Source organism: Hylobates moloch, unplaced genomic scaffold, assembly GCF_009828535.3.
Source record: "Hylobates moloch isolate HMO894 unplaced genomic scaffold, HMol_V3 SCAFFOLD_5, whole genome shotgun sequence".
Lineage (NCBI taxonomy): Eukaryota > Metazoa > Chordata > Mammalia > Primates > Hylobatidae > Hylobates > Hylobates moloch.
Genome location: NW_026652280.1, coordinates 102,507,828 through 102,532,701, shown reverse-complemented (window position 1 = coordinate 102,532,701; position 24,874 = coordinate 102,507,828). Strand labels below are relative to the sequence as shown.

At 40.9% G+C, this 24,874-nt stretch overlaps 2 protein-coding genes across 2 annotated transcripts; both read left to right on the top strand.

Moving 5' to 3' along the window:
* Positions 1–1,520: 1,520 nt before the first annotated feature.
* LOC131383574 (uncharacterized) lies at positions 1,521–9,202 on the top strand. Its single transcript, XM_058439726.1, has 3 exons — positions 1,521–1,561; positions 7,924–8,158; positions 8,812–9,202. Exons 1-3 carry the CDS (start codon positions 1,521–1,523, stop codon positions 9,028–9,030), a joined length of 495 nt encoding a protein of 164 aa, XP_058295709.1. The 3' UTR covers positions 9,031–9,202.
* Positions 9,203–20,304: 11,102 nt separating this feature from the next.
* Positions 20,305–21,239, top strand: KPLCE (KPRP N-terminal and LCE C-terminal like protein). Its single transcript, XM_032154591.2, has one exon. It carries the CDS (start codon positions 20,305–20,307, stop codon positions 21,043–21,045), a length of 741 nt encoding a protein of 246 aa, XP_032010482.1. The 3' UTR covers positions 21,046–21,239.
* Positions 21,240–24,874: the final 3,635 nt, after the last annotated feature.

Genomic DNA, 24,874 nt, shown 5'->3' with positions numbered 1-24,874 from the left:
CTCAAACAATATATATGAAACAAAGCATAAACCAAAATAAACAAAAAAAGAAAAACCACTCTTATGTAGCTGTAAAATAAGCTGCATATAGCCCAGCCTGGGTCTAGCCCTCCCTAGGTTCAGGTCTCCTCAGCTCAGCACTCATATTAAAAGAATTTTAGGACAGAGAAGCAACTTGTCTGGATGACTGGGGCTCTGTGCCTTGGGGAGGAAGTGTGAAGAAGAGTGAGGGCACCACTAGGGGAATTAAAAATAGTAGTCTATCAGCAGGCTGTGAGGTGCTTGTGGTGAGATGATGGGCTCAGTTTAGAGCAAGCCCTGCTGAACATGGGCTAATAAAGCATCCTGTCCCTTCTTCTGCATGACACGGATGGGTACCAATTAACATCTCCACCTGTGTTTTTCCACTGTAGTCCCTCTCTATCATGCTTGAGGCTTCTTTCTTTGCTCCTTTTTGTAATTATTGCAACTCCTATAGGTAATTATATGTCATTGTTAGTTTAATTTGAAATTCTCATAGTACTAATTCTGAGTCTATGTTCATACATGTATTGCCCACACTTTTTCTTTTTTGTTTTTCTGCGAACTACATATTCATATACTCTGACTTATTTTTCAGCCTACTCCTTGTTTTGTTTTTTTTTTCTGGTCTATCTTAAGTATTTTCTGTCTGCATTAGTCAGGGTTCTCCAAAGAAACAGAATCAATAGGAGATATCGGTCTCGACAGAAATATAGATATAGATATAGGTGGAGATACAAATTTATGATAAAAAATTGGAAATGGATTTATGATTATGAAGGCTGAGAAATCTCAAGATCTGTAGTTGGAAAACTGGAAACCTAGAGGAGCTGCTAGTTCTCGTCTGAGTCTGAAGGCCTGGGAACCAGGAGAGCTGATGGTGGAAATTGCAGTCTGAGCACATGAGAAAATCAGTATCCCAGCACAAAGCAGTCAGGCAGAAGAACTTTCCTCTTACTCAGCCCTATTGTTCTATTCTGGTCATCAATTGATTGGATGAAGCCCACTCACGTAGGGAAGAGTAATCTACTTTAATCGGTCTACAAATTCAAATGTTAATTTCATCCAAAAACATCCTCACAGAAACAGCCCGAGTAATGTTTGACCAAATGTCTGGGCACCTTATGGCCCAGTCAAGTCTCCATAAAATTAGCCAGCATACTTCTCTCCTTCCTCCTTATATTTTAATGAGCCATATTGGCTTATAGTAACATTGTTTGCTATAAGACATTTTAAATTTTATTTTATCTTGAAAGTTTTAGACTTCTCGGTTAAGAGATTTTTTTTCATGTTCTTAAATTATACACATAGTCTTCAAGACTTTCTGCTAAGGTTTTATTTGCTTGCTGTTTCACTTCCCAATTTGTTAGTATATTCATTTTTATTGTGAGATATAACCTATATACAAAAGAATAAATAAAATATATTTATGTACTTTAAAAAGAAACACAAATAATACCAACCACAATGAGGATAAGAAAGAGAAGACATTGTGCCCCATGTCACCCAATCACAAGACACTTCTCCACCCCAGCCAAAGGTAAGCATGTCACAATTTTTAATTTTCATTGTAGTTTTACCATCGATGTATGCTTCCCAGTTGAGTTTTTAAGCTTTATAAACAAGGAGTCACATTTTTATATAATTTTTTTCTCTTTATTCAATGTCCAGTTGAGAAGGTAAACCCTATTGTATGTTGATCTGTACTTTATTCATTTTCATTATTGAATAGTATATTACATTTTACAATTACACCAAAACATGTTTGTCTATTCTACTGATGATGGTGATTTAGTTTGTGTCTAGTTTTTGAGGAATAATTCTAATTCTGTTATGAAAATTCTTATATATGTCTCCTGGGACATATCTGGGAAGTTTTTATTTTTCCCCAGAAGTACGATTACTGGGTAGACATATTTTCAACTATCTGGATAATAACAAAATGTTTTCCAGAGGGACTGCATTAATATTTATCCTGACCAGTATTGTATGATAATTTCTGTTGCTCTACATCCTCACCATTAGTGGTACTCGCACACCATTTTAATTTTGCTAATCGGGTGAGTGTCAGTATCTATTATGATCTTTTTGATTTGCATCTTCTAGATTATTTGTGAAGTTGAGCACCTTTCATTGGCCATTTGAACCTCCCCTTTTGTTAGATTTATTTTCAAGCCCTTTGCTCACATTTCTATTATGTGTTTCTATTTTGTAAAGATGGGTAGGCATTTTATTTCTGTATTTTGGGTACTAGATTTTATTTGTTATGTGTAATGCAAATATCTTTTGCCACTCAGTGATTACTTTAGTTATTTAATGCCATTACATTTCCACTTGAGTTCATTTGCATAAAGTGTAGAGTTTAGCTCAAAATTCCATTTTACCTGTTGATGTCCAATTGCTCCAACACCATTTGTTGAAAAAGATATTCTTCCATTTAATTTCTTTTGCACTTTTGTCAAAGATGAATTGAACATATTTGTGTAGGTCTATTTATGAGTTCTCTATTCCATTCCATTGATCTCTCTGTCTGTCCCTACACCAGTACCATACTATCTTGGTTACTGTAGACATAATATTGGGTAGAATTATTCTTATTTAGCATAGTCATTTGATCTACTTTAGGGCCTATGCCTTTTAATATAAATTTTTAAACAAGTTTAATTTGAAAACAAAACTTTGCTGAGATTTTGTTGGGAATTGTATTAAACCTTTAGCTCAATTTGGTGAAAATTGACATCTTTATTATTGTCTTCCAATCCTTGAACACAGTGTATCTTTCCATTTATTTAGGTCTTCTCTGATTTCTTTCATCATTGTTTTCTGATTTTCAGTATATCAATTCTGTCCATGTTTTGTTCAGTGTATACCTAAGCATTTAAAATTTTTTGGAAGGATTATAAGTGCTATTAGACTTTTGGCATGCTCACTGTTAACCTGTAGAAATGTGCTTTGTTTACTTTTGTTGATCTTGTACTTTACAACATTTTTTAACTCATTTATTAGTTCTAGAGTTTTTGGTTTTTCTTAGACTTCTTGAGATATGCCATCAGCAAATGGAGATAGTGAACACCTGACATTTTTGCCTTGTTTTCAATCTTGAGAGAAAGCATTGGTTTTCATATTTAAGTATGATGTTAGCTGTAGAATTTTTGTAGATGGTCTTTGTTGATTGGAGCTAATTCCCCTCTATTTTTAACTTGCTAAGAGATTGTATTATGAATGGGTAATGAATTTTATCAAGTGTTTAACTGTACCAATTAATATGATTGTGTGATTTTTCTGTTTTAGCTTGTTGATATAATGGATTTCATAAATTTTCAAAAGTTGACCCTGCTTTGCATGCCTGAAACAAATCTCAGTTGATCATTATGTATAATTATTTTTACATATTATTGGACTAGATTTGCTGGTATTTTGTTGAAGATTTTAGTGTCTAAGTTTATAATGCATACTGTAGTTTTCTTTAGTTTTGGACTGTATTTATCTGATTATAATATCAGAGAAATCATGGGCCTCATTAAATGAGTTGAGAATGTTCTGCCTGTTTCTATTTTCTGAAAGAAATTGTGGAAATTTCTGAAAGAAATTGTGGAAAAGAAATGTTAATTTTTAAACATGTTTGGTAGAATTCCCCAGTGAATCCATCTGGGCTTACATAATTTTTCAAGAGCTTTTAAGTAATAAATTCAATTTCTTAAATGGCTGTGGGACTATCTAGATCACTTATTTCATCTTAGCTAAGTTTTGGTAGTTTGTGGTTTTAGAGAAATTGGCTCATTTTTTCTAAGCTGTTGCATTTATGAGCAGAGACGTGTTTGTAGCATTCCCTTATCTTTTTAATGGCTGCAGGATCTGTAGTGATACTAAACATTTTATTCCTGGTATTGGTGATTTTTGTCTTCTCTCTTTTTATTTTTATGAACCTTCCTAGAGGTTCATAAATTTTATTTTTGCATTATTTTCTTTCTTTTTTTATTTTCTAGTTTAAAATTAGGCTGATTTTTGTTTCATCTTTACTTTTTCTTCTACCTGTTTCAGGTGTATCTTGCTCTTCTTCTTGTATCTTGAGCCAGAGACTTAGATTACTGTTTTGTGGAATTTGTTTCTAGTGAACACTTAGGGCTAAAAATTTCCCTCTTAACACTGCTTTGGGTTTTCTCTGTCTTAGTTAGTTTTGGTTACAATAGCAAAGGATCATAGACTGGGAGGCTTAAACAACACACATTTATTTCTTATAGTGCTGGAGGCTAGGAAGTTCATAATCAAAGTGACAGCAGATCCAGTGTCTGGTGAGGGCACTCTTTCTGGCTTGCAGATATCCACCTTCTCATTGTATATTCACTTGGCCAGGGAAAAATTCTCTCCTGCTTCTTCTTATAAGGGCACTAATCTCATTCATGAAGGCTCCACCCTCATAATCTAATCATCTCCCAAAGGTCCCCCTCTTAATAACATCACACTGGGGACTAGAATTTCAATATATGACATTTTTTTGTGAGGGACACATTCAGTCCATAAATAATCACATATTTATATATTATATATTTGTCTTTATTCATTTCTAAGTATTTTTAAGAATTTTCTTTGAGACTTCCTCTTTAACTCATAGACTAGGAGTATATTATTTAATTTCCATATGTTTAGAGATTTTTTTGTTGTCTTTATTGATTTCCATTTTGTATTAACAGAGAATTAAAAAGCCATTCCTTAGTAATTATCAAACTAAGAGGAATTAAGAGTTTTAATACCAACTCAATGAACAAATAATTATCATTGTGTTAGCCTGTTCTGCATTGATATAAAGGAATACCTGAGGCTGGGTAATTTATAGAGAAAAGGGTTTTATTTGGCTCATGGTTTTGCAGGCTGCACAAGAAGCATGGTGCTGGCATCTGCTCCTGGTGAAGTCTCAGAAAGCTCCCACTCATGGTGGAAGGCAAAAGGGAAGCTGGCATATCACATGATGAGAGAGGGGAGCAAGGTGGGCAGGGGTTGTCATACTCTTTAAAAAAACAGATATCCCATGAACCAGATCTCATTACCACTCATTACCTTGTGGAGAGCACCATTCATGAGGGATCTGACCCCATAATCCATCACCTCCCGCCAGTCCCCACTTCCAACATTTAGAGTCACATTTCAACATGAGATTTGGAGGGGACAAATATCCAAACCATATCAATTTTCTTTACAAAATCTTACAAATCATATAAATGATTGGAAGATACAACATTTATACCACATCTAAACTCGAATTTCTCAAAAGAATGATAAACTAACATTAATTATAAACAAATATATGAAAGTCACAAACTAAATGCTAAGTAATTAGATCAGCAGTATGAAAAGAAGAATATATTTTGTCCAATTACTGATTAAGCTAGGAATGTAAGATTTGTTTATCACTAGAAAATATATTTCTTTATATTAACATATTAAGAGAGTGGAGCAATGACGAAAACTGATTAAATCTCAGCTTTCATGGAGCCTTCATTCTATTTGAAAAGGACGACTACAAATAGATAAATTGTAATGTGTTGACAGGTATGAAGTAAATAAGCAGAGTAGAGATGGAGAATAATGGTGTTTATGTTTTGTTTTCTATTGTAGTCAAGGTGGGTTGAGAGGTGGCACTTAAGCAGAGGGCTTAGTGAAATGAGAGAGTTGACGAATTTACTATTTAGATGAAGAGAATTCTTCCAGGTAGCTGGAAGAACAAGTGTAAAGGCTGTGAGTAACAAGTATGCTTGGTATATTAGAAGATTAGCAGGTGGGGCAGAGCTGCCAGAGCCTAGTGGTTGAGATAAAGTGAATTAGGCAATATTGTCCAAGTATGTAAGCAGGATTGGATGGGGCCTTGTACACCACAGTAAGGATATGGATTTTGTTCTGAGTGTGATGGAAGTACTGCTTTAGCTGCATCCCACAAGCTTTGATGGTCTGTGTTTTCATTTTTATTCAAATAAAACTATTTTCTAGTTTTTTTTATGACTTCCTCTTTGATTTATAGGTCATTTAGGTAAAAATAATTTTAATACTATATTTTATTTAGGCTAGCATATCCATAATTTTGCATTTCAGCATGTAATCAATCTAAAATATTAGTGAGATATTTTACATTTAAAACAATTTTATGTCTTCAAACTCAGTGTTATGCCATGGCACATCTCAATTCAGACAAGTTATATTTCAAGGGCTTTATCGTCTCATGTGGTTAGTGGCTACTGTATTGGACAGAGTAGGGCTACACCAATAGCTTTCATCTCTGTTTGCGCAACACATTCAACTGGTGACCTTTTAAAAAACACCAATGCTGGGGCCCTATTCCCAGAAATTCTGAATTAATTTGTCTACAGTTGAGTCCTGGCATCTTTTGTTTTAGGACTGCCTACTAGGACCACTGGTGTCAACCCTGAAATTTTCCTTTAATCACACCATATTTCTCTTGTGTTGAGGTTCAGCATCACTATCTAACTTCTCAGGTGTTTCTGTTTCTCCAGTTCTACTGTGAGGTCCTGAGGACAGGAACAAGGTTAATTCATTGTATTTCTCACATAACTGAGGCAGTGCTGGTCACAGATTAAGAGCTCAATGTGGTAGGTTGTTGCTTGTTACCACAGCCCTCTGTAGTTGATGATTCGCTTGCCATAAACACCATTAACATGGGGCACTGGATTGGGAGAGAGATGGAAAATGGGAGGGCATTCCTACAATAATACTTGCCAGAAAATCTGCCCTCCACAACAATTCTATTCCTGCTGTCTAATACTCATTTTCTGAGTTAGTAATAGCAGAAGTTACTACAAAAGTAGGTAATTTCTGTCTTTACAGAGAGGAAATATAGGCTGGGGATTTAGTCATCTTCCTTGTCATCATTATCAATGTCTTCATGTTCATTAATATCAGCTAACTTTTGTCATTGTTAGACATCTATTTTACATAGTATGTATTTCCAGAAGTACCTCGTGATTGTATGTGTATATACATACATCATATATGATATACATAAGGAGAAATAAATCAATCTTAATGGGTTGCATGAAGAATTGTATCCTATATCAACCTTTTGAGAATTAGAGCAACACACACCAAATTTCTTTTACTTGTTGGTTTAGAGTGTTTTGATGGGTAAGAGGGAAGAGTTTTTTCTATGATGGGAAGAATATTTTCCTCATAATGACCTTCTTATGTGTTTGTTGAAGAAAAAAAATCAGTCCTTTTTTAAAAAAATAGTTGCAATAAGTGCAACTTGTATGCGGGTGTGTGTAGTGGACAGACAGATACTTCCACAAAAAGTTCCTGAATTGGTAGAAGTCTCAAGTCTCTGACTTGTGCTCATGAGCTACTTAAATGCAGCAGAATCACATACACAACACACAGCAGAAAAGCTCAGAAACTCCTACTCAAAAGGCCCCTTGATGGTGACACATTCCTTGGTAACTCAAATAGAAGCAGACAAATATGATAGCCTTTGAATTCCAGGCTGAAGGGTTTGTAGAAGAGAAATTCTAAAGAGAAGAGTGGCTGACCAGGGGGCATCTCTCTCCACAGTTAGGACTGGGGACTTGGCCTGGTCTAAAAGCATGGGAGATACTCTCTAAAAGAGTAAGGAGGCCTATGGCACCAGACCAGCCTCTCAGGATTGACTGACCTGGGAAAGGCCCAGAGCCTCTGGCTGAAATTTGGCTGGAATATGTTAGGGGCTAAATCTGGGGCAGTCTTGGAGCCTTTGGTGCCAAAGTTCTTCCTGAGGGACTGAGCAAAGCGTGTTCAGAGGGAGGCTTGAAAGGTAAGTACCTATAGCCTTAAACCCCTCCGCTTGCCCTACATTGATACCTTAGCCTGGGAAAAGGGTCTGATTTACAGAAAGTCTCATATAGTCACCCTCTCTCCCACTAGTGCCGAAGAGGCTATCTGGGAAGCTCATCATCCAGCTCAGGAAGAGATGAAACCAGGAGGCAGGAGAATGTCAGGCATGACCCCACATTTGTGCAACAGCCACGTCCTGCTCCTGCCATTAGCATGGCTCATCCGAGGCCCAGCCCCAGGATCCATACAAAGTGTGTTCCTGCTGCTGGCTCCTCATCTGCTCTGCTTCCTAAGGGACGTATCTGTGGCTGCGTCTGAGCCCAGGGTCAGTGTTTCTACAGGAATCCAGAGGGGGGCGCTAGCTAGATGAAGATGGAGATGGAGAGTAGTTCCGGAAGGGGAACAGTGAAGTGTGGAGGAGGAGGAGGATGAAACGGAGGACAAGGCCAGAAGGCCAGAAGTAGTAGTTGGTTCTGGACAAAGCAGGAACCAACCTGGGAAGGATTATCCCTGTGATCAGACAGGGAGATGATGAATGACCTGCTGCAGCCCTACCAATGGTTGGCCTGCTGGTCCTAAGCCCATTGCTCTGAAGGAAGATTTTCTCTAACTGTGCAGATCTCAAATTTATTATTATTTATTAAACAGATTTTCTACGAATTTCTGAATTCCATTTCTAGATAGATTCATGTGGGTAGAATTGCAATGTATTTAACATGTCTTTGAGATGGCATTCAAATTTTGCTGGCATTATTAGTTCAGAAGTCACCTATTAACCACCTAACAAATACTAAGAATTTTTGGAAGCTCTAGGGGTACAAAAGTAATGAAGATATACTCTTTGGCTCAAAGAGGTTTCTATACATGTCCATATTTTAGATATTCCTCTTCATCACCTTGGGGGAGGATTTTAAAATAGAAAAAATGTAATGGCTCTTGATATTAAGTTTCTGTATATGCTTCTATTTTGTCATTCAGATTTATCGAAATCCCACCAAGATGTCCTGCCAGCAGAACCAGCAGCAGTGCCAGCCCCCTCCCAAGTGTCCTACCCCAAGTATCCCCCAAAATGCCCCTCAAAGTGTGCATCCTCATGCCCACCTCCAATCTCTTCCTGCTGTGGCTCCAGCTCTGGGGGCTGCTGCAGCTCTGGGGGTTGTGGTTGCTGCAGCTCTGGGGGAGGTAGCTGCTGCCTGAGCCACCACAGATACCATAGGTCCCACTGCCACAGACCCCAGAGCTCCAATTGCTGTGGCAGTGGCCAGCAGTCTGGGGGTTCTGGCTGCTGCTCCGGAGGGGGCTGTTGCTGACCTGGACCAGGAGCAGCACTGAAGGAATTAGTGGCCGAAGGACCCATTGCAGCCTGGTGTTTTACCTGCTTCACAATCTTGCCTTTCCTTTCTGTAGCCCCATCAATTGAATAAGCATGCAGGTTTGCTTCTCATCAACTTCAGGCCTTGGATTTGCATTATTTTAGCTTTATGTGAATATCTATATTTCTCAGATTATTGAAAAATTGTCTGACGTGCTTTGCAACAGTAAATTTACTTTCAAGTAATTTTCAAGTCCCAGTTTGATGGTGGTTTTTATTTCACTTTTCTTCACTTTTACCTAACTCCCAATCCTTTTTGCTAGATAGAAAGATAGATTTATAGCTTTTACTGGAATAGAGAAAAATCAACCAATTAAACTTTAATGAATTACTTATTTGTGTACACGTACCTTCACGAAAATCTAAAATTCTGCAGTATTTGTGAAAACAATAAATAAAGATTGATTAGAATTCCAAGATAAACCTAACTTAAATTAAAAAAAAATTAGTGGTGAAATAGCCAAGTCAGTAAAGTTGTTTGGACAGAAAAATCTAATTTACTTAAGTTAAAAAAATGTACTTACTGCTCCATACATTTTCTAAAGCAATATTCTCTTTCTCTCTGTCTCTGTCTCTGCCTGTCTTTCTCTCTCTCTCTCTCTCTCCCCCGTGTGTGTGTGTGTGTGTGTGTGTGTGTGTGTGTGTTTAAAAGATTAATATTAAGAAAGCAGAATAGCATCACTCCACTTGGGAACCATGTAGAAAAGTGCACTAATTTTTGTAGCTGTTCCTATTAATTGTGCTGTGCACATACAAGAGTCTGGTTAAATAAAGTCCTATTGAAACCCAGGTTTCTTTCTTTAAGAAGCCTATTTACAGTATCCAAAAGTCAGAACTGGAATTCAATGAAGTACTATTTCCCTTGTCCTCTCCACTCTGTCCCAAAGGTAAGGAGCCGCTTGTTACACAGCTCTGCTGACTTAGGACTTTCTTTGAGGCAGACGCATTAGTAATGATAGGTCACAAGTTGCAGACCTGTCTTAGCCTTGTGGTCATGCAGGAAGTTCAAATGATTTCACTGGGAGAAGGTGCAAACTGAGGTGGGCACTAGCATGCACCCCTGGGCCTTTGCAAACTGCTGTTGAAATAAATTTGGTTTGTTGTTTTTCCTGCTGTTGTTCTTGCACTTACTGCTAATTGAAATTACATATTTATTTCTCTTTGATTGTTAAATGCCTCTCACCTTATCCCTGAAGAAGATTATACTATAAACTATTTATTATATGTAATGTATATAATGTATGTGCTTCAGGATGTCAATGTCTGGTCATGAAAACAGAGACCATTCTAGCCACATTCTAGCTAGTTTAGACACAGAAAGATTTAATGCAGGGAATTTGTTAGAAAAGTCTTAGAGGGGCTGAATAAATGAACATGGTACTTAGGGATTACCCAGAGATCTAGAAAAATTTGGGGCAGGACGTAGGACTTGCCAAATGGCTGTGCTGGCTCAGGAGAGCACTGGAAACAAAACTGTCATCCTTGCTGTACTCTCACAGAGAGCACCCAGGTGTGACAGCTCCAAGATCACTCTTTGAAATTCTGGTTCACCAGTCCCCAGAATGATGTATTGGGATGGGGGAAAGGGTGGAGGCCAGTGGCTTTGGAAGTCAGGGGCTGGTGTGGCAGGTCACAGGCTTTCTGGGACATAGCCCATCTGAAGTGAAGGAAGAGCTCTGTTCCTCACCCTGTTCCCCTGCTCTGGTCGCTGTTCAGAACCAAATGCAACTGTAATGATTACATACGGTTGACGGGGGATAAGAAATAGCAACACCAGCAAAACTAACCAATATTCAGTTAGCGTTTACTCATGTTAGGCACATGCTTTATCTCACATTGACATTTGCTTGGACTGTTTATTCTAAAGATATTTATTAAGTGCCTACTATGTATCAAGTGCAGTTTTAAGATTTGAGAATAGACTTGTGAACAAAACAGCCAAAAATTTCTTCCTTATTAAACTTATTCTAAGAAAAGAAAGCAGGTGACAAACAAAATGAATAAGAAAAATGTGTATTATTCACACAACCGACAAATATGTTTTGAGTGTACCAAGCACTACATATAGTAAGGTGAAGGGGTGGCCTGAGCCTCCACATCTGTGGGTATTTCTAGTCGGGTGGGACGAGGGGCTGAGATAAGAAATAAGACACAGAGACAAAGTATAGAGAAACAACAGTGGGTCCAGGGGACTGGTACTCAGTACACCAAGGACCTGCACTAGCACTGGCCTCTGAGTTCCCTCAGTTTTTATTGATTATTATTTTCATTATTTCAGCAAAGGAATGTAGAACGAGAGCAGGGTGATAATAAGGAGAAGGTCAGCAAAAAACATGTGAGCAAAAGAATCTATGTTATAATTAGGTTCAAGGGAAGGTACTATGCCTAGACGTGCACGTAGGCCAGATTTATGTTTCTCTCCACCCAAACATCTCAGTGGAGTAAAGAATAACAAGGCAGCATTGCTGCAAACATGTCTCGCCTCCCACCATAGGGTGGTTTTTCTCCTGTCTCAGAATTGAACAAATGTACAATCAGGTTTTATACTGAGACATTCAGTTCCCAGGGGCAGGCAGGAGACAGTGGCCTTCCTCTATCTCAACTGCAAGAGGCTTTCATCTTTTACTAATCCACCTCAGCACAGACCCTTTACAGGTGTCGGGCTGGGGGACAGTTAGGTCTTTCTCATTCCACGAGGCCATATTTCAGACTATCACATGGGGAGAAACCTTAGACAATAGCCCACTTTCAAGGGCAGAGGTCCCTGCGGCTTTCCACAGTGCATTGTGCCCCTGGTTTATTGAGACTAGAGAATAGCGATGACCTTTATCAAGTATACTGCTTGTAAACACTTTGTTAAGAAGGCACGTCCTGCACAGCACTTGATTTTATACAACACATGTTTTTGTGAACTGCTGGCTGGGTCAAAGTAGCTGGGACAAAACTACAAATTAACAACATCTCAGCAAAGCAATTGTTTAAAGTACAGGTCTTTTTCAGAATGGAGTCTCTTATGTCTTCCCTTTCTACATAGACACAGTGACAGTCTGATCTCTCTTTTCCCTACAGTAAGGCACTGTGGACAGAGCAGTGAACAAAAGCAATGAAAGGTCTCACCCAATAGGGTTCACATTCTGATGGGACAAAATGAAAAATACATGCATACATAAAATATATAAGTATTAGATGAGGATAAACTCTAAGGAGAGAAATAAGCTTGGAAGAGGGATGGGGGGGCAAGTAGGTATGGATTATAATGCTAAATGGGGTCACAGTGAAGCCTTCACAAGAGCCACATTTGAGCAAAGACTAGAGTGAGAAAGTCAGCCACGTGGGCATCTGGGGAAACACTGTGGGTAGAGAAGAAGCAACAGCAAAGGGCCTGCAGTGGGAGTGTGCCTGAGCATCAGACAAACTGCAAGCAGAATGGTGTAGGGTCAGAGTGAGGGGAGAGGATAGGACACGAGATCAGTGAAGTACAGGGTGTAGGGTCCAGTCTGCGCATCCCTTTTGAAAGCCTTTGTAAGGACTTTGGCTTTTACCATGAGCAGAATGAGAAGTCATTTGAATATTTCTGAGCAGAGGAATGACATGCTCTGACTATTAATGTCTTCATTTTTATAGATGAGAAGACAGCTTCAGAATGTACAGCTAATTATCTAAGGTCACACATCTAGGAATTGGCAGAGCTACGACTAGGACTGGGACTGTCTGAAAGGAGATGTGAAAAGTTCAGCTGGCTCTTTGGGTGAAGGTCTTGAAGAGGTTGGAATAAAGGTCAGAATAGGCCATTTGCCCAGAGAGGATGGATAAACTAGTTGACAGGGGTCCAAGAGGGGACATAATCCAGTGGGTTCTATCTGTAAAAGTTTTCTGTATCCCTTTACATCTTGAAATGAAAAGATGAAGAGACAACTTCCATTGAAAATCAGGGAGATGGTTGTAAGATCAAATGCAATGAAACAGTTCTACAACGCTCTAAGAAAATCTGAGGGACTAGTTGCCTGGTGTATGTTATAAGGGAATAAATGGGTTAGGGAAAGGGTGGTGGACATTCCAGGAAACCAGCACTAGTGGGGCATTCCAGAAGAAAGAGAAGTATCCGGACATTGATATTCACTGACCTCTGTGATCAAGACAGCTTCGGTGCTGTCTTGCTGTGTCCCCGGCACAAACAGCCCATGTGACTCTGAGCTAGGTGGGGCTTGCATTCTCATGTTTGGATGACCCACACATGTGCACACAGTGGGAGTCCTGCATGACTTTTCCCCTCCATATGTGAAAACCCTCTCTGCTCCATAGAGGATGTCCTTTACAAGATGTTCCTTGGCTTTCTTGTGGTAGTCTGGGTGGAAGTGGTGAGTAGGAATGGAGGTAAGGAGGAAAACAGGTGAGGGAACTCCCTAGCAAGGCAGCTTAGTGTCCACGTGTGGTTACGGAACATGTCCTAGATCAGATTGAGAAATTCCTGTCTAGAGTCAGCTCCTGCCTGGCTGTGTGACCTCAAACAAGTTTCTTCCCTTCTCTGTGGGCCTCAGTTACAATATAGGGGCTGCCCTCTGTCCTTCATTCTGTGGTTCTACAACAGAATCCCCTGATAGTCTAGGAGGAACCCCCAATTATCACAGGAATATCGCACAGGATCTCTGGTGCAAGCCTTGGAGCTAAGCCTGAAACAGACACACATAGACATAAAATCTTAGAGTGGAGATCTCTGGTCTCAGACACAGTAGAGAGATTTCTCACTGTGTACCAACATTCCTGTGCCCTCCCTCTCTTCAGTGTGTGGCTTCTCATTTCTTCCTACTTCTTGTCCCCATAAGGGGAGGGACCCAGATTTGACCTTTAGATTGTCCCCAGTCCCTGATCAGGAAAAGTTCCTAGGATGAGAGGAGACCCAGAACATGATGTTGGAGAGTAACATGTCTTTTTGGGCACCTCCCTGTTTAATCCCCTGATCTGGGTTAAAATCTGAGTCTGGTTCACACAATAAGGGGCCCAGCTTCAAATGTATAGTGAATGTTAGGATTCATGGATATTGGTGCTGTAAGGGATCTGAGAGATAATCTAGTATACAGTTGCTGACTATCCTGATGGTAAATCCCAAAACAAGCTAACCAGGGGCACTACAGAGGACTTGTATTATTTTATTTTATTTTATTTTCTAGAGACAGGGTCTCCAGTGCAGTGGCATGATCATAGCTCACCGCAGGCTTGAACTCATGGGCTCAAGCAATCTTCTTGCCTCAGCCTCTGGAGTAACTAGAATTACACGAGCCACTGTGCCTACCTTACAGAGAACTTTTAAAGATTAGCCTATCTTTCTAAGAATAGCAGCCCATTAGGCTGTATGACACAGGTATTCAATTGCATTCTGGCAGGGGCCAGACCCCATGACCTATTTTAGTACTTTCTGCCTTGGAGATAATTCTCTCCGCCTACTTCTCTGGACTAGTTTTCCACAAGTCCCTCATTCTATCAGCTTGTATCCAAAGAGATAAATGTAAGGGAGTTTCTGGGAGCAGATTTTTGGGATAACCCTGTGAGTCACCCTGGCACTTGCACCAGTTATCTGACTTCTCCATGCCTTGCCTTCCCAGCCTATACAGTGGGTGGGGCACAACCCACCCACCTGTTTTGGTGGCACATAGATAAGGTGTCTCTCACCAGGTATGCTAGTACTGCTTGCAGATGTCAAACCCATTAGTGAGAGCTTGACTCCATATAGCAGGAAGTGAGCCAATCAGAGCTCACAGATGGCATGAGATGCACAGATTGGCTAATGACAGGATGGCACTGACCACGTGGAGGAAGGAGGTCAGTCTGGGCTGTGCTGTCAGTGTAAAGCACCCCCATTCATTCATTCACTCATTCATTTGTTTAGTCAATGTTTCCCAGGTCCTATGATGATATATGGTGATGATATATGTCCACAGTTAACAATTCTTGAAAATCAGTCTCTTGGGAATAACTCCATGGAAGGCTAGGTTGTGGAAGTATACATTTCCCTTGTAGAACAGGCTCCTACAACCACAGAATATCATAGCCAGAAGGGGTCTCATCTAGCCTGTTTGCTTTAGATTGGAAGAGAAAAGGCCTAGAGACACCAGGGCACTGTGGAATCACAGGGTGGGGTGGTGGCACAATTAGGATAAGGGTCCAGGTCTTTCTATTTGTGCCTTGAAATGTCTGTCTCCAGTTTTGTTGGCACATCTTAAAATGGCTGGTCTTCTAGGGCATTTTCTTCTCTGTCAAATGGGGATATCCCATCCTACATATAATGCAGAAGGCTTCTTAATGACTGCTTGTATGTTGGGTGACTGAAAGGTATGGTTCCTGAAGCATCATGGATTGTAACAACAGAAGCAGCATGCTTTGGTAGAAAAACAAAATTTGAAGTCTCTTTTACCTGGGTTCAAATTCTGGCTCTATCACTTCTAACTGTGTGAGCTTGGGCAAGTTATTTTTTGTTTGGGACACTATTGTGAGAATCAAATTTCATGAGCTATCCCGTGTGGTGTCTAACCTCAAAAAGAGATTGTTCCTCTTCCTTTTACTCCATAAAACATCAGGTCTGGGTATGCACTGAGGTGGGACACTTAGGAGAGTAGAAGTGGAATGGCCTGGAACCACATCCCTCCTCATTTACCCCTCCCTTTGAGGAGAGGGACTGACTGGTGGGCTTCATGGTGGAAGCTGTGCAGTAAGACAAGCCCTTCAGAGGCAGGAATGACAGGAGGAAGCAAGACACCATGCCTGAGGACTCCAAGCCAGGACACCAAGCCTGAGGCAGAGTCTCCTGTCTTGCTTCTTCCAAAATGTTCAAGAGCAGACAGGCATCATGCTACCTGACTTTAAAATATACTACAAAGCTATAGTAACTGAAACAGCATGGTACTGGCATAAAAACAGACACATAGACCAATGGAACAGAATGGAGAACCCAGAAATTAATCCATGTATTTACTATCAACTGATCTTTGACAAAGGTGCCAAGAACACACAATAGGGAAAGGAAAGTCTCTTGAATACGTGGTACTGAAAAAACTGGGTATCCTCATGAAGAAGAATGAAATAAGATGCTTATCTCATACTGTATACAAAAATCAACTGAAAAAATGAATTAAAAATGTAAATTTACAATTCAAAACTATGAAACTACTAGGAAAAAAAAACAGGGGAAAAGCTCCATGACATTGGTCTGGGCAATGACTTTTTGAATATGACCTCAAACACATAGACAGCAAAAGCTGAAACAGACAAATAAGATTAAATCAAGTTAAAATGCTTCTGTACAGAAAAGGAAATAAGCAACAGAGTAAAGAGACAACCTACAAAATGAGAAAACATTTGCAAACTATACATCTGATAAGGAGTTGATATCCAAAATGTATAAGGAACTCAAACAACCCAATAGAAAGAACACAAATATCCCAATTAAAAATGGGCAGAGAATCTGAATATACATTTCTTCAAAGAAGACGTACAAATAGCCAGCATGTCTAGAAAAAATGTTCAATATCACTTATCACCAGGGAAATGCAAATCAAAACCACAGTGAAATAACACCTCACTCCTGTAATAATGGCTATTACCAAAAAACAAACGAAAATAACAACAAAGATGTACAGAAAAGGGAACTTATACACCATTGGCAAGAATGTAAGTTAGTGCAGCCATTATGAGAAACAGTATGGAGGTGTCTCAAGAAACTGCAAATGGAACTATCACATTATCCAGCAATCTCACTACTAGGTATTTGTCCAAATGAAAGAAAATTAGTATACCAAAGGGATAACTGTATTCCTATGTTTATTGCAGTGCTATTTACAATAAATGGCAAAGATACAGAATCAACCTAAGTGTCCATCAGTGAATAAATGAATAAAGAAAATGGAGTATGAACACACAATGGAATACTATCCCGCCACAAAAAGGAATGAAATCCTGTCATTTCCAGCAACGTGGATGGAACTGGAGGTCATTATGTTAAGTGAAATTAGGAAGATAAAAGATAACGTGTTGGCAAGAATGTGGAGAAAATAAAATCTAACACACCATTGGTGGGAGTGCAATTTAGTACAGCCATGTGGAAAACAGTATGGAGGGTCTTCAAAAATTAAAAATAGAACTGGTATATAATCCATCAATCACACTAGTAGGTATATATCCAAAGATATTGAAGTCAGTAATGTTGAAGAGATATCTGCATTCCCACGTTTATTGCAGCACTATTCACAATAGGCAATAAAAGGAATCAACCTAAGTGTAAATCAAAGGATAAATGGATGTTTAAAAATGCTATATATACACAAACAATACTATTCAGTCACAAAAAGAAGGAAATCTTGTCATTTGTGAGAAGGTGAATGAACCTGGAAGATATTATGCTAAGCAAAATAAGCCAGGGATAGATAGACATACTGCATGATCTAATTTATATGTGGAATCTAGAAATGTTGATCTCATAGAAATAGAGAGCAGAGTGCTGGTTACCAGAGGTTGGGGTGGCTGGTTAAGTTGAATTGGGGAGATTTTTAAAGTATTCAGGGGAAGACTTTGCAGGACCTGGATTGACGTGGGAGAGGGGCTGTGAATTAGTGGGTCTTTGCATCCTCTTTGTTTAGGAAATGTAGAAGCCTTAAAGCTTATGGGTCCTGGGAAATGTGGAGATCTATTATGTACAAATACAGTAGAATGATTTACCTGAGAGGCCATAGGGGCCACAGTGGAGCCTGCACTTGTTTATCTAAGGAATTGACATTTGGACCAGTGCTAGGCTTAGGCTCAAGACAACTTTCTTCAGTGGGCGACCCAATACAGCTCAGTGGGGGTAGCATGGGCTCTGGAGCTGGATAGGTTTGGGTTCCAATGTCACTCCATTACCTACTGATGGGATGACCTTGGCGAAATAGACCTCTGGGTCTCAGTTTTCTCTTGTGTAAAATCGGGGCTAATGAAGCCTGTCTCACAGAGTTATTTCAAAATCAAATGAAATAACACAGGCAAAGAGCCTAGGACAGTATCCACCACATAGTAAGTGCTCAGTAGATGATATTCCCACCTCTCTTTCTACATCTTCTGCATTGTGGAAAAGAAAAGAGGCAGGGATTCAAGGACAATGCCATGTTCAGAAATAAAAGGCAACATATTGTAGTGATAAAGATCATGATCTATGCAAGCAGACTCCTGCATCTGAGGCCTGGCTTCCTTACTTACCTGCTTTGTGATGATGGGTAACTCCCTTGATCTTTCAGGGCCTCAGTTGTGTCCATTTGTAAATGTACTGCCTCATGAATTGTTTGTTATATATAAAGTATGCAAATAAACTTTAGATTCTATTATTGTTGTTGTTGTTGTTATCACACAGTGCTCATCTGACTGGAATTTTCCCTGCTCAGGGTTGTTTGGAATTGAAGCCTGGTAGTGAGGTCCTGAAAGGTAAGAATGGGGGAGCCTAAGGGGCATGAGAAGGCTGAGGGGAGGCAGTCTAGACCCCAGCCTGGGGCCTAGGATCATCAAGCACCCACCCAGTTTCCAAATGAACCTAGAATAACCTGATGTTCCATGAAACAAACCGTTTTTTGGAAGTTTTGCATCATATTGGGCAAGAGACCACTGGGCCAAACTGTGCTCAGCAACCTAGACCAGCAGAAGTTACCTTGGAAGCCCACAGAACACTCAGGCTGAGTGAAGTGAGGTGAATCTATTGTTAGATTCTCAATTTTTCATACACTGTGCCAAAAGCTACACTTAGCTTTAGATTAGATTCTCAATTTTAGTTAGATTCTCTAAGCTACACTTAGCTTTTGGCACAGTGTATGAAAAACTGAGAATCTAACTATACCTTGGATAAGTCCTTGAAGACTCAAGTGACCTGGAAACAGCTTCATTAGAAACAGATCACATAGGCATCACTCATAACTTCTAGGAAAGGGAGACTGACTTGTTTCCTGAAGAAGGGAACAGGAATCATTTATCTAGTGTTTGGGAAAACCCAATTCAAGCACAGACATGCCCTGCCTCTGACTGAGGAGCCAGGCATACTGGGGAGGAATCTTGCCAATGCAACCCCAGCCCTCCTCCTTGTGATCTCTGGTGCTTCATTCAGATGCCATTAAATTGCCTCATTGCTGCCCTATAAAAGATCTCCCCACCTGCCAGTTTTTCAGATCACTGGCTTCTTCCAGTCTTGCTCCTATCAGCAAAGAGGGTAAGTCTCTATATGGGATAAGGACATGGTGAGAAACAGAGCTTTGGGGAAGCTGGGGTGGGATGAGAGCTGTGGGATGAAGGGTGAATGAGGACTAGACGCTGAGGAAATCTGCTGAAGGAGGCTGAAGGCAATGCTGGAGGGAAATTTGGAGTGTGGGGCATGAGAGGAGAGGGAGGGGGGCACGATGAGCTGGTATTCCTGTGTAAGAAGAGACTTTAGAGAACTGGCTCCCCATCCCCTTATCTGAGTGCAGTTGTGCAGTCCTCTCTTGGGTCCATGTGCTAATGAGGCCAACTGATAGTCACAGCTGGTTCGAGGTGCACATGGTGGAAACCTGGTCAAATTTAGCCTTGTTCTTTGCTCACTACCGGGCACAGCTTGAGGCTCATGTTGGCTCAGGGTCCATGGACACAAATTTCTCTTTGCTGGGTATTCTTTGTCTGGGCAGAAGGAAGAAGGGCAGTCACCCTGGAGAGAACTGGTGGCAGGGGGCAATCATCTGGGAGCAGCAATTTCCAAAGGGTAATTCACAATGCAGACACTGAAGTAAGAGGAGAGGAGGCTTGGAGAGTTGGGTAGAAACACAGGCAGCACCATTTCAAGTCTCCATTTCCCAAAATAGAGACTGAAGCCCAGAGGTAAGCGGTGACTTGTACCAAGCCACATAGCCAGGTACAGGCACAGAAGCTGAGCTGAGAGTCCCTGGCTCTGAATCCACCTCCTGCCAAGTATACAGCCTCTGGATGTCTGCAACCTTCTCAAGAAAGCCCTGCTTGCAAGTCACTGTGTTCCAAGGGGATGTTGAAGGTTTACCCTAGAAACTTTCCTAGTTTTACAGTTCTAATGAAACCTTTCTTTTCAGATTTTGCAAAGCCACAGAACCATGTGTGACCAGCAGAAGCAGCCACAGTTCCCTCCATCTTGTGTGAAAGGTTCAGGACTAGGGGCTGGGCAGGGTGCCAATGGTGCCTCTGTGAAATGCCCAGTTCCATGCCAGACCCAAACTGTCTGTGTGACAGGCCCTGCTCCATGCCCCACTCAAACCTATGTGAAGTACCAAGTTCCATGCCAGACTCAAACCTACGTGAAGTGCCCAGCTCCCTGCCAGAGAACCTATGTGAAATACCCAACTCCCTTCCAAACCTACGTGAAGTGCCCAGCTCCCTACCAGACCACCTATGTAAAGTGCCCAACTCCCTGCCAAACCTACGTGAAGTGTCCACCTCCCTGCCAGATGACCTACATAAAAAATTCAGCTCCCTGCCAGACCCAGACGTGCTATGTCCAGGGTGCTTCTCCTTGCCAGAGCTATTATGTTCAAACTCCTGCAAGTGGCTCAACCTCCCAGTACTGTGTCCCTGACCCATGCTCTGCTCCCTGTTCCACCAGCTACTGCTGTCTGGCTCCCCGGACCTTTGGGGTGAGTCCCCTGAGACGTTGGATTCAGCGGCCCCAGGACTGCAACACAGGATCGTCTGGCTGCTGTGAGAATTCGGGAAGCTCTGGATGTTGTGGTTCTGGGGGCTGTGGATGTGGCAGCTCTGGGTGCTGCTGTTTGGGAATTATCCCCATGAGGTCACGAGGTCCTGCATGCTGTGACCATGAGGATGACTGCTGCTGCTAAACACACGACAGCTCAACTCCAGAATGCACTGCCCCAATACCCCTTCTGGAACATGCACCAGCTTCTAGCCCCCTCTCTGTTATTGCCAGTGAGGTAGAACCTCATCACTTCGCCTCTGTGCTTTGCTTCTCTACCAAGGCAGCCTGCCAGAGTTAGTGCAATCCCCAAACTTTGGCATGAATAAAGCTCTGAATACAATTCATGGTAATTTCTGTCTGTTTGGTCCAATATTTATGCTTTTCTATCAGGTACTCTTCTGCGTCTCTCTCTTCTTACTCTTGTTTCTCAGCTAGAGGAAAGATCTGCACGAACATGAACAAGCAGACTGAGCTGGTGAAATCCCAGCCTGGAGCCCCATGCCTTCTAGAATGCTCTGAATAAACTTTCCCATGCAAGTTAGAAGCATCTGATAATGGAGATTTGAGGGTTAGGGCTGTTTCTGTGCTGCCCTTTGATGAGTCTCAGAGCAGGGTTGACCATGATGACACCCTCATCTTCCTAGGTGTTGGAGGGATTGTGAAATTGTATCTGCTCAGGAGTATCACTGGACCATGTCCCCACCACTGTGCAGAGGGCTTGAACCCGTGCAGGAATTTATGAATTACATTTTCTTATCTGACAGGCTTGCCCTATTGAAACTATAGGTTGAAGGCCTGAGGGAAGAGGCTAGGAACCCCCTGAAGTGGGTAGCTATTCTCCAGGTCAGTCCTGGTAGTAAGTGAGCCATCTCCAAAGGAAGGTGAATCTTGTGCGAGGGGCTTCTGGGCCCCCTTCTGGGCCCCTCATCCTAGTTAGCTCTTTCTTCTATATTGCTTAGCTAGCTCTAGAGAATTTGGGGTGGACTTTTGTAACTAGAGATTCCAAAATACACACATTAAAAAAATAGAGGAGTAAAAAGTGTTCAAAACAATCCCACAAGGCCTGGTGCATAGGAGACAATATGGTTGGTGATGTATAAATGAATACATAAAGGAATGAATGAAAAAGAGCAGGGAATTGTGTGTTTGTTTCTAAACCATCTCTGTGGATTAACCCTGGACACTAGCAGAAGGTCATCTTGGCTACTCTGCTGCTTTTGAATGTCTAAACACCTGTAGCTCCACAAACAGCACACCATCCCTTCATCCAAACTCCCTAAACTTGCAGCCCAGTCAGTGGAAACCCACTCAGGGATGGAACTGCCTTGGCCAGGGCCACACTTTCCTCTTGTACCACCAACTGGGTCCCGCAATGTTGGAGGATGGGGTGCTAAATTTCCCTGTGGTCTAGTGTCTTTAGAGAATGGTATCTACAAAGCCCAACCCAGCACTGAAAATATTGTAGGGAATCCTCTTTAAAACCCAATGCATACTTCTAAAAATCCTATTTCTATCCTTTTCAGTTCCTTCATATTCCATAGCTGTTCATCAGCCTCTCACTTAACTCCCCCAAATGCTCCTAACATCCAGACATTGTGGCTTCTTTCATCTCTTTCTCTCCTTGCTCACTCTCCTCCTCAATCCCACCTGGTTCTGGTCCTGGTTATGTAGATGGTTTGAGTTTTTCTGTATCCCTTGTTAATTTTCTCTATACTTACCCAATCTTAGTATTCTCTGCTCCATAGGAATTAACCTAGGAATAAAACCTCTCCTCTTTTCTCCAGCTGTTCTAATGCTCTCTCTAACCCACTCTATTGATTTTGTACAGAAGGGAGGAAAGTAGTTGAAACCAAGAGCTAACCTGACAAAGCTCACCAAACTCAACCTGCCTTGCTTGCTTTTAGTCACTTACTTCTAGTTAATCTTAAAACCCTTGTAGCTAAAAGTCACACAGCTAAGCAATCTGCTAGCTTCCTTTTAGAGAACATCCCCGACATATAAGTTACCATGCTGATGGTTCCTTGCTGTTTTTTAAGAACTTGGTGTTGGCTGTTTTCTAGTCCAAGCTGAAACCAGACCCTTCAACTGGGCCTGCAAGAATGGCTGAGAGGTGACCTTTTCATGTCAGAGGGTCAAAAGCTCCTCCCTCAGAGCATGCTAATACCACCATTTTCTGAACATGTTTCTTACGAAGAGCCGTGAAGCTTGACTATGCATGTGCAAATAGCCACTTGCCTCACTGTTCCTTGCCTCCAACTGCCTTTCCCCAGGCACTGAACTACCTTGCTCTTCTATCCCATAAATGTCTCTGAAACCATATCTTTGGAAAGGTGCATTTGAGATCTGTTGGCTGCCCTGGCTTACAGTGCACAGGCAGCACACATCTAGTTCAGTATCAGAAGTATAAAGCTCAAAGGGCAAAAATATAATTTTCTTTAATAGGGCATGTGAGTGGAAGAAAAAATCAAGGAGCAAAAATCTACATATTAATACATCTCAATTGATTACATATCTTAGACTTTTCTGTTTTATTATATAGGATCATAATACATGTTGCCCTATGAGTAGCTGTTTTCATTTAATACGTGAATGTTGAACGTAAATTTTGGTTAGTGCATATAGTTGTATCTTCTTTCCTTTTGTTGTTTGGTTTTTAATATTTCCTTAGTGTGCCTGCTCAATGATTTATCTAACCACCCCCTAGGACTGCCCTTTTTGATTTCTCTTTTTCTCTTCTGTTTTTCTCTCTGTCTCTGTTTGTCTCTTATTATTACTATATGTTTCTGTTAAGGCCTTTTTCAAATGTTTTCAAATTTTCTATTGAGATGGAACATACTTCTAGAAAAGTATACAAATTAGAAGTGTACTACTCACTAAACACACATGTATAACCACCATCTGGACCCCAGAAAGCTAATGTCATATTGAAAACAAATAAAGTCCCTGATTACCATGAACTAGGAGACTGAATTTGGAGATATGAAATGGATTAGAGCAGAAATAGCTTTATATAACCCCAAATCTTCTCAGGAGCCCTGATTGTGTGTTAGGTAGATATGTACAAAAGACAATGTAAAGAGAAGCATCAACCCTGGGGTCTAGGTCCTCCAGGCATCCAGGTGAGTTCTGAGAGCACCTACCGGTGATGCCACCACACAGCAGTGTGACCTTGCTCTTACACAAAGCAGAGGACACTGAGCAGCCTGACACCTGTGCTTGAGAAATCCTCAGTAACCTGGCCAGTGCGAAGGGTCTATAACAACTTTTCTGTCAGATTATAATTCATTTATCTTATACACAGTTATTGAACTTCTATGTCATTCCAGGCACCATCTCTATTGTTTTGGAGTTTACAGCAGAGAGGGAGAATTTAAAAAATCAAGTAATTCAATAAACAAATGTAAGCTGCATCTAGGACTAGAGTTATAAAGAAAGTGTTTCAAATACTCTGTAATATGCACATTTTACATGGTCAGGAAGATCAGAAAAGACTTCCCTGAGAAAGTGTAGCTTGACCCCAAGGTTGAGTAGGAGTTAATAACAGAACAGTGAAGGAAGACTTTTGCATGCAGAAGCAAGAGCACAGGCAGGGCTCTGTTGGGGGGAGGGGGAGGGGCAGGGGCGGAGAACAAAAAGTGTAAGGGGCTAGTGGTGGGACAGTGAGAATTAAAGCAGAAAGGGGAAAAAGGGCCTGGGGGCTAAGGGCAGCCTCAGTGTGGGGCATCCCAGCAGTCATTGACAGGTTGCAAGCAGGTCATGTGATTTGTGCCTTTTAAAGTTTAATTTTCTCTGCAGAAAAAAAGTAGATATACTTTTAGAGCATATAAAGGAGAATCTAAAACAATTGCCCAATAGCATTAGTGTACCTGGTTCTCTCCTAGCCCTGCCATGCATAACTCCCCTCTTTGGGTCTGGTTTTCATGTCTGTAAGATGGCAGCTTGGGCCATAAGATGAGTAGGGTGCATTTCAG

Excerpts from the sequence above, each read along its gene's own strand:
- LOC131383574 (XM_058439726.1), top strand. The coding sequence starts at position 1,521 with ATGTCACCCAATCACAAGACACTTCTCCACCCCAGCCAAAG. Across the intron at positions 1,562-7,923 it reads CTTCTCCACCCCAGCCAAAG|TGCCGAAGAGGCTATCTGGG; the intron begins GTAAGCATGTCA and ends CTCTCCCACTAG. Across the intron at positions 8,159-8,811 it reads TGGCTGCGTCTGAGCCCAGG|ATTTATCGAAATCCCACCAA; the intron begins GTCAGTGTTTCT and ends TTTGTCATTCAG.
- KPLCE (XM_032154591.2), top strand. The coding sequence starts at position 20,305 with ATGTGTGACCAGCAGAAGCAGCCACAGTTCCCTCCATCTTGTGTGAAA.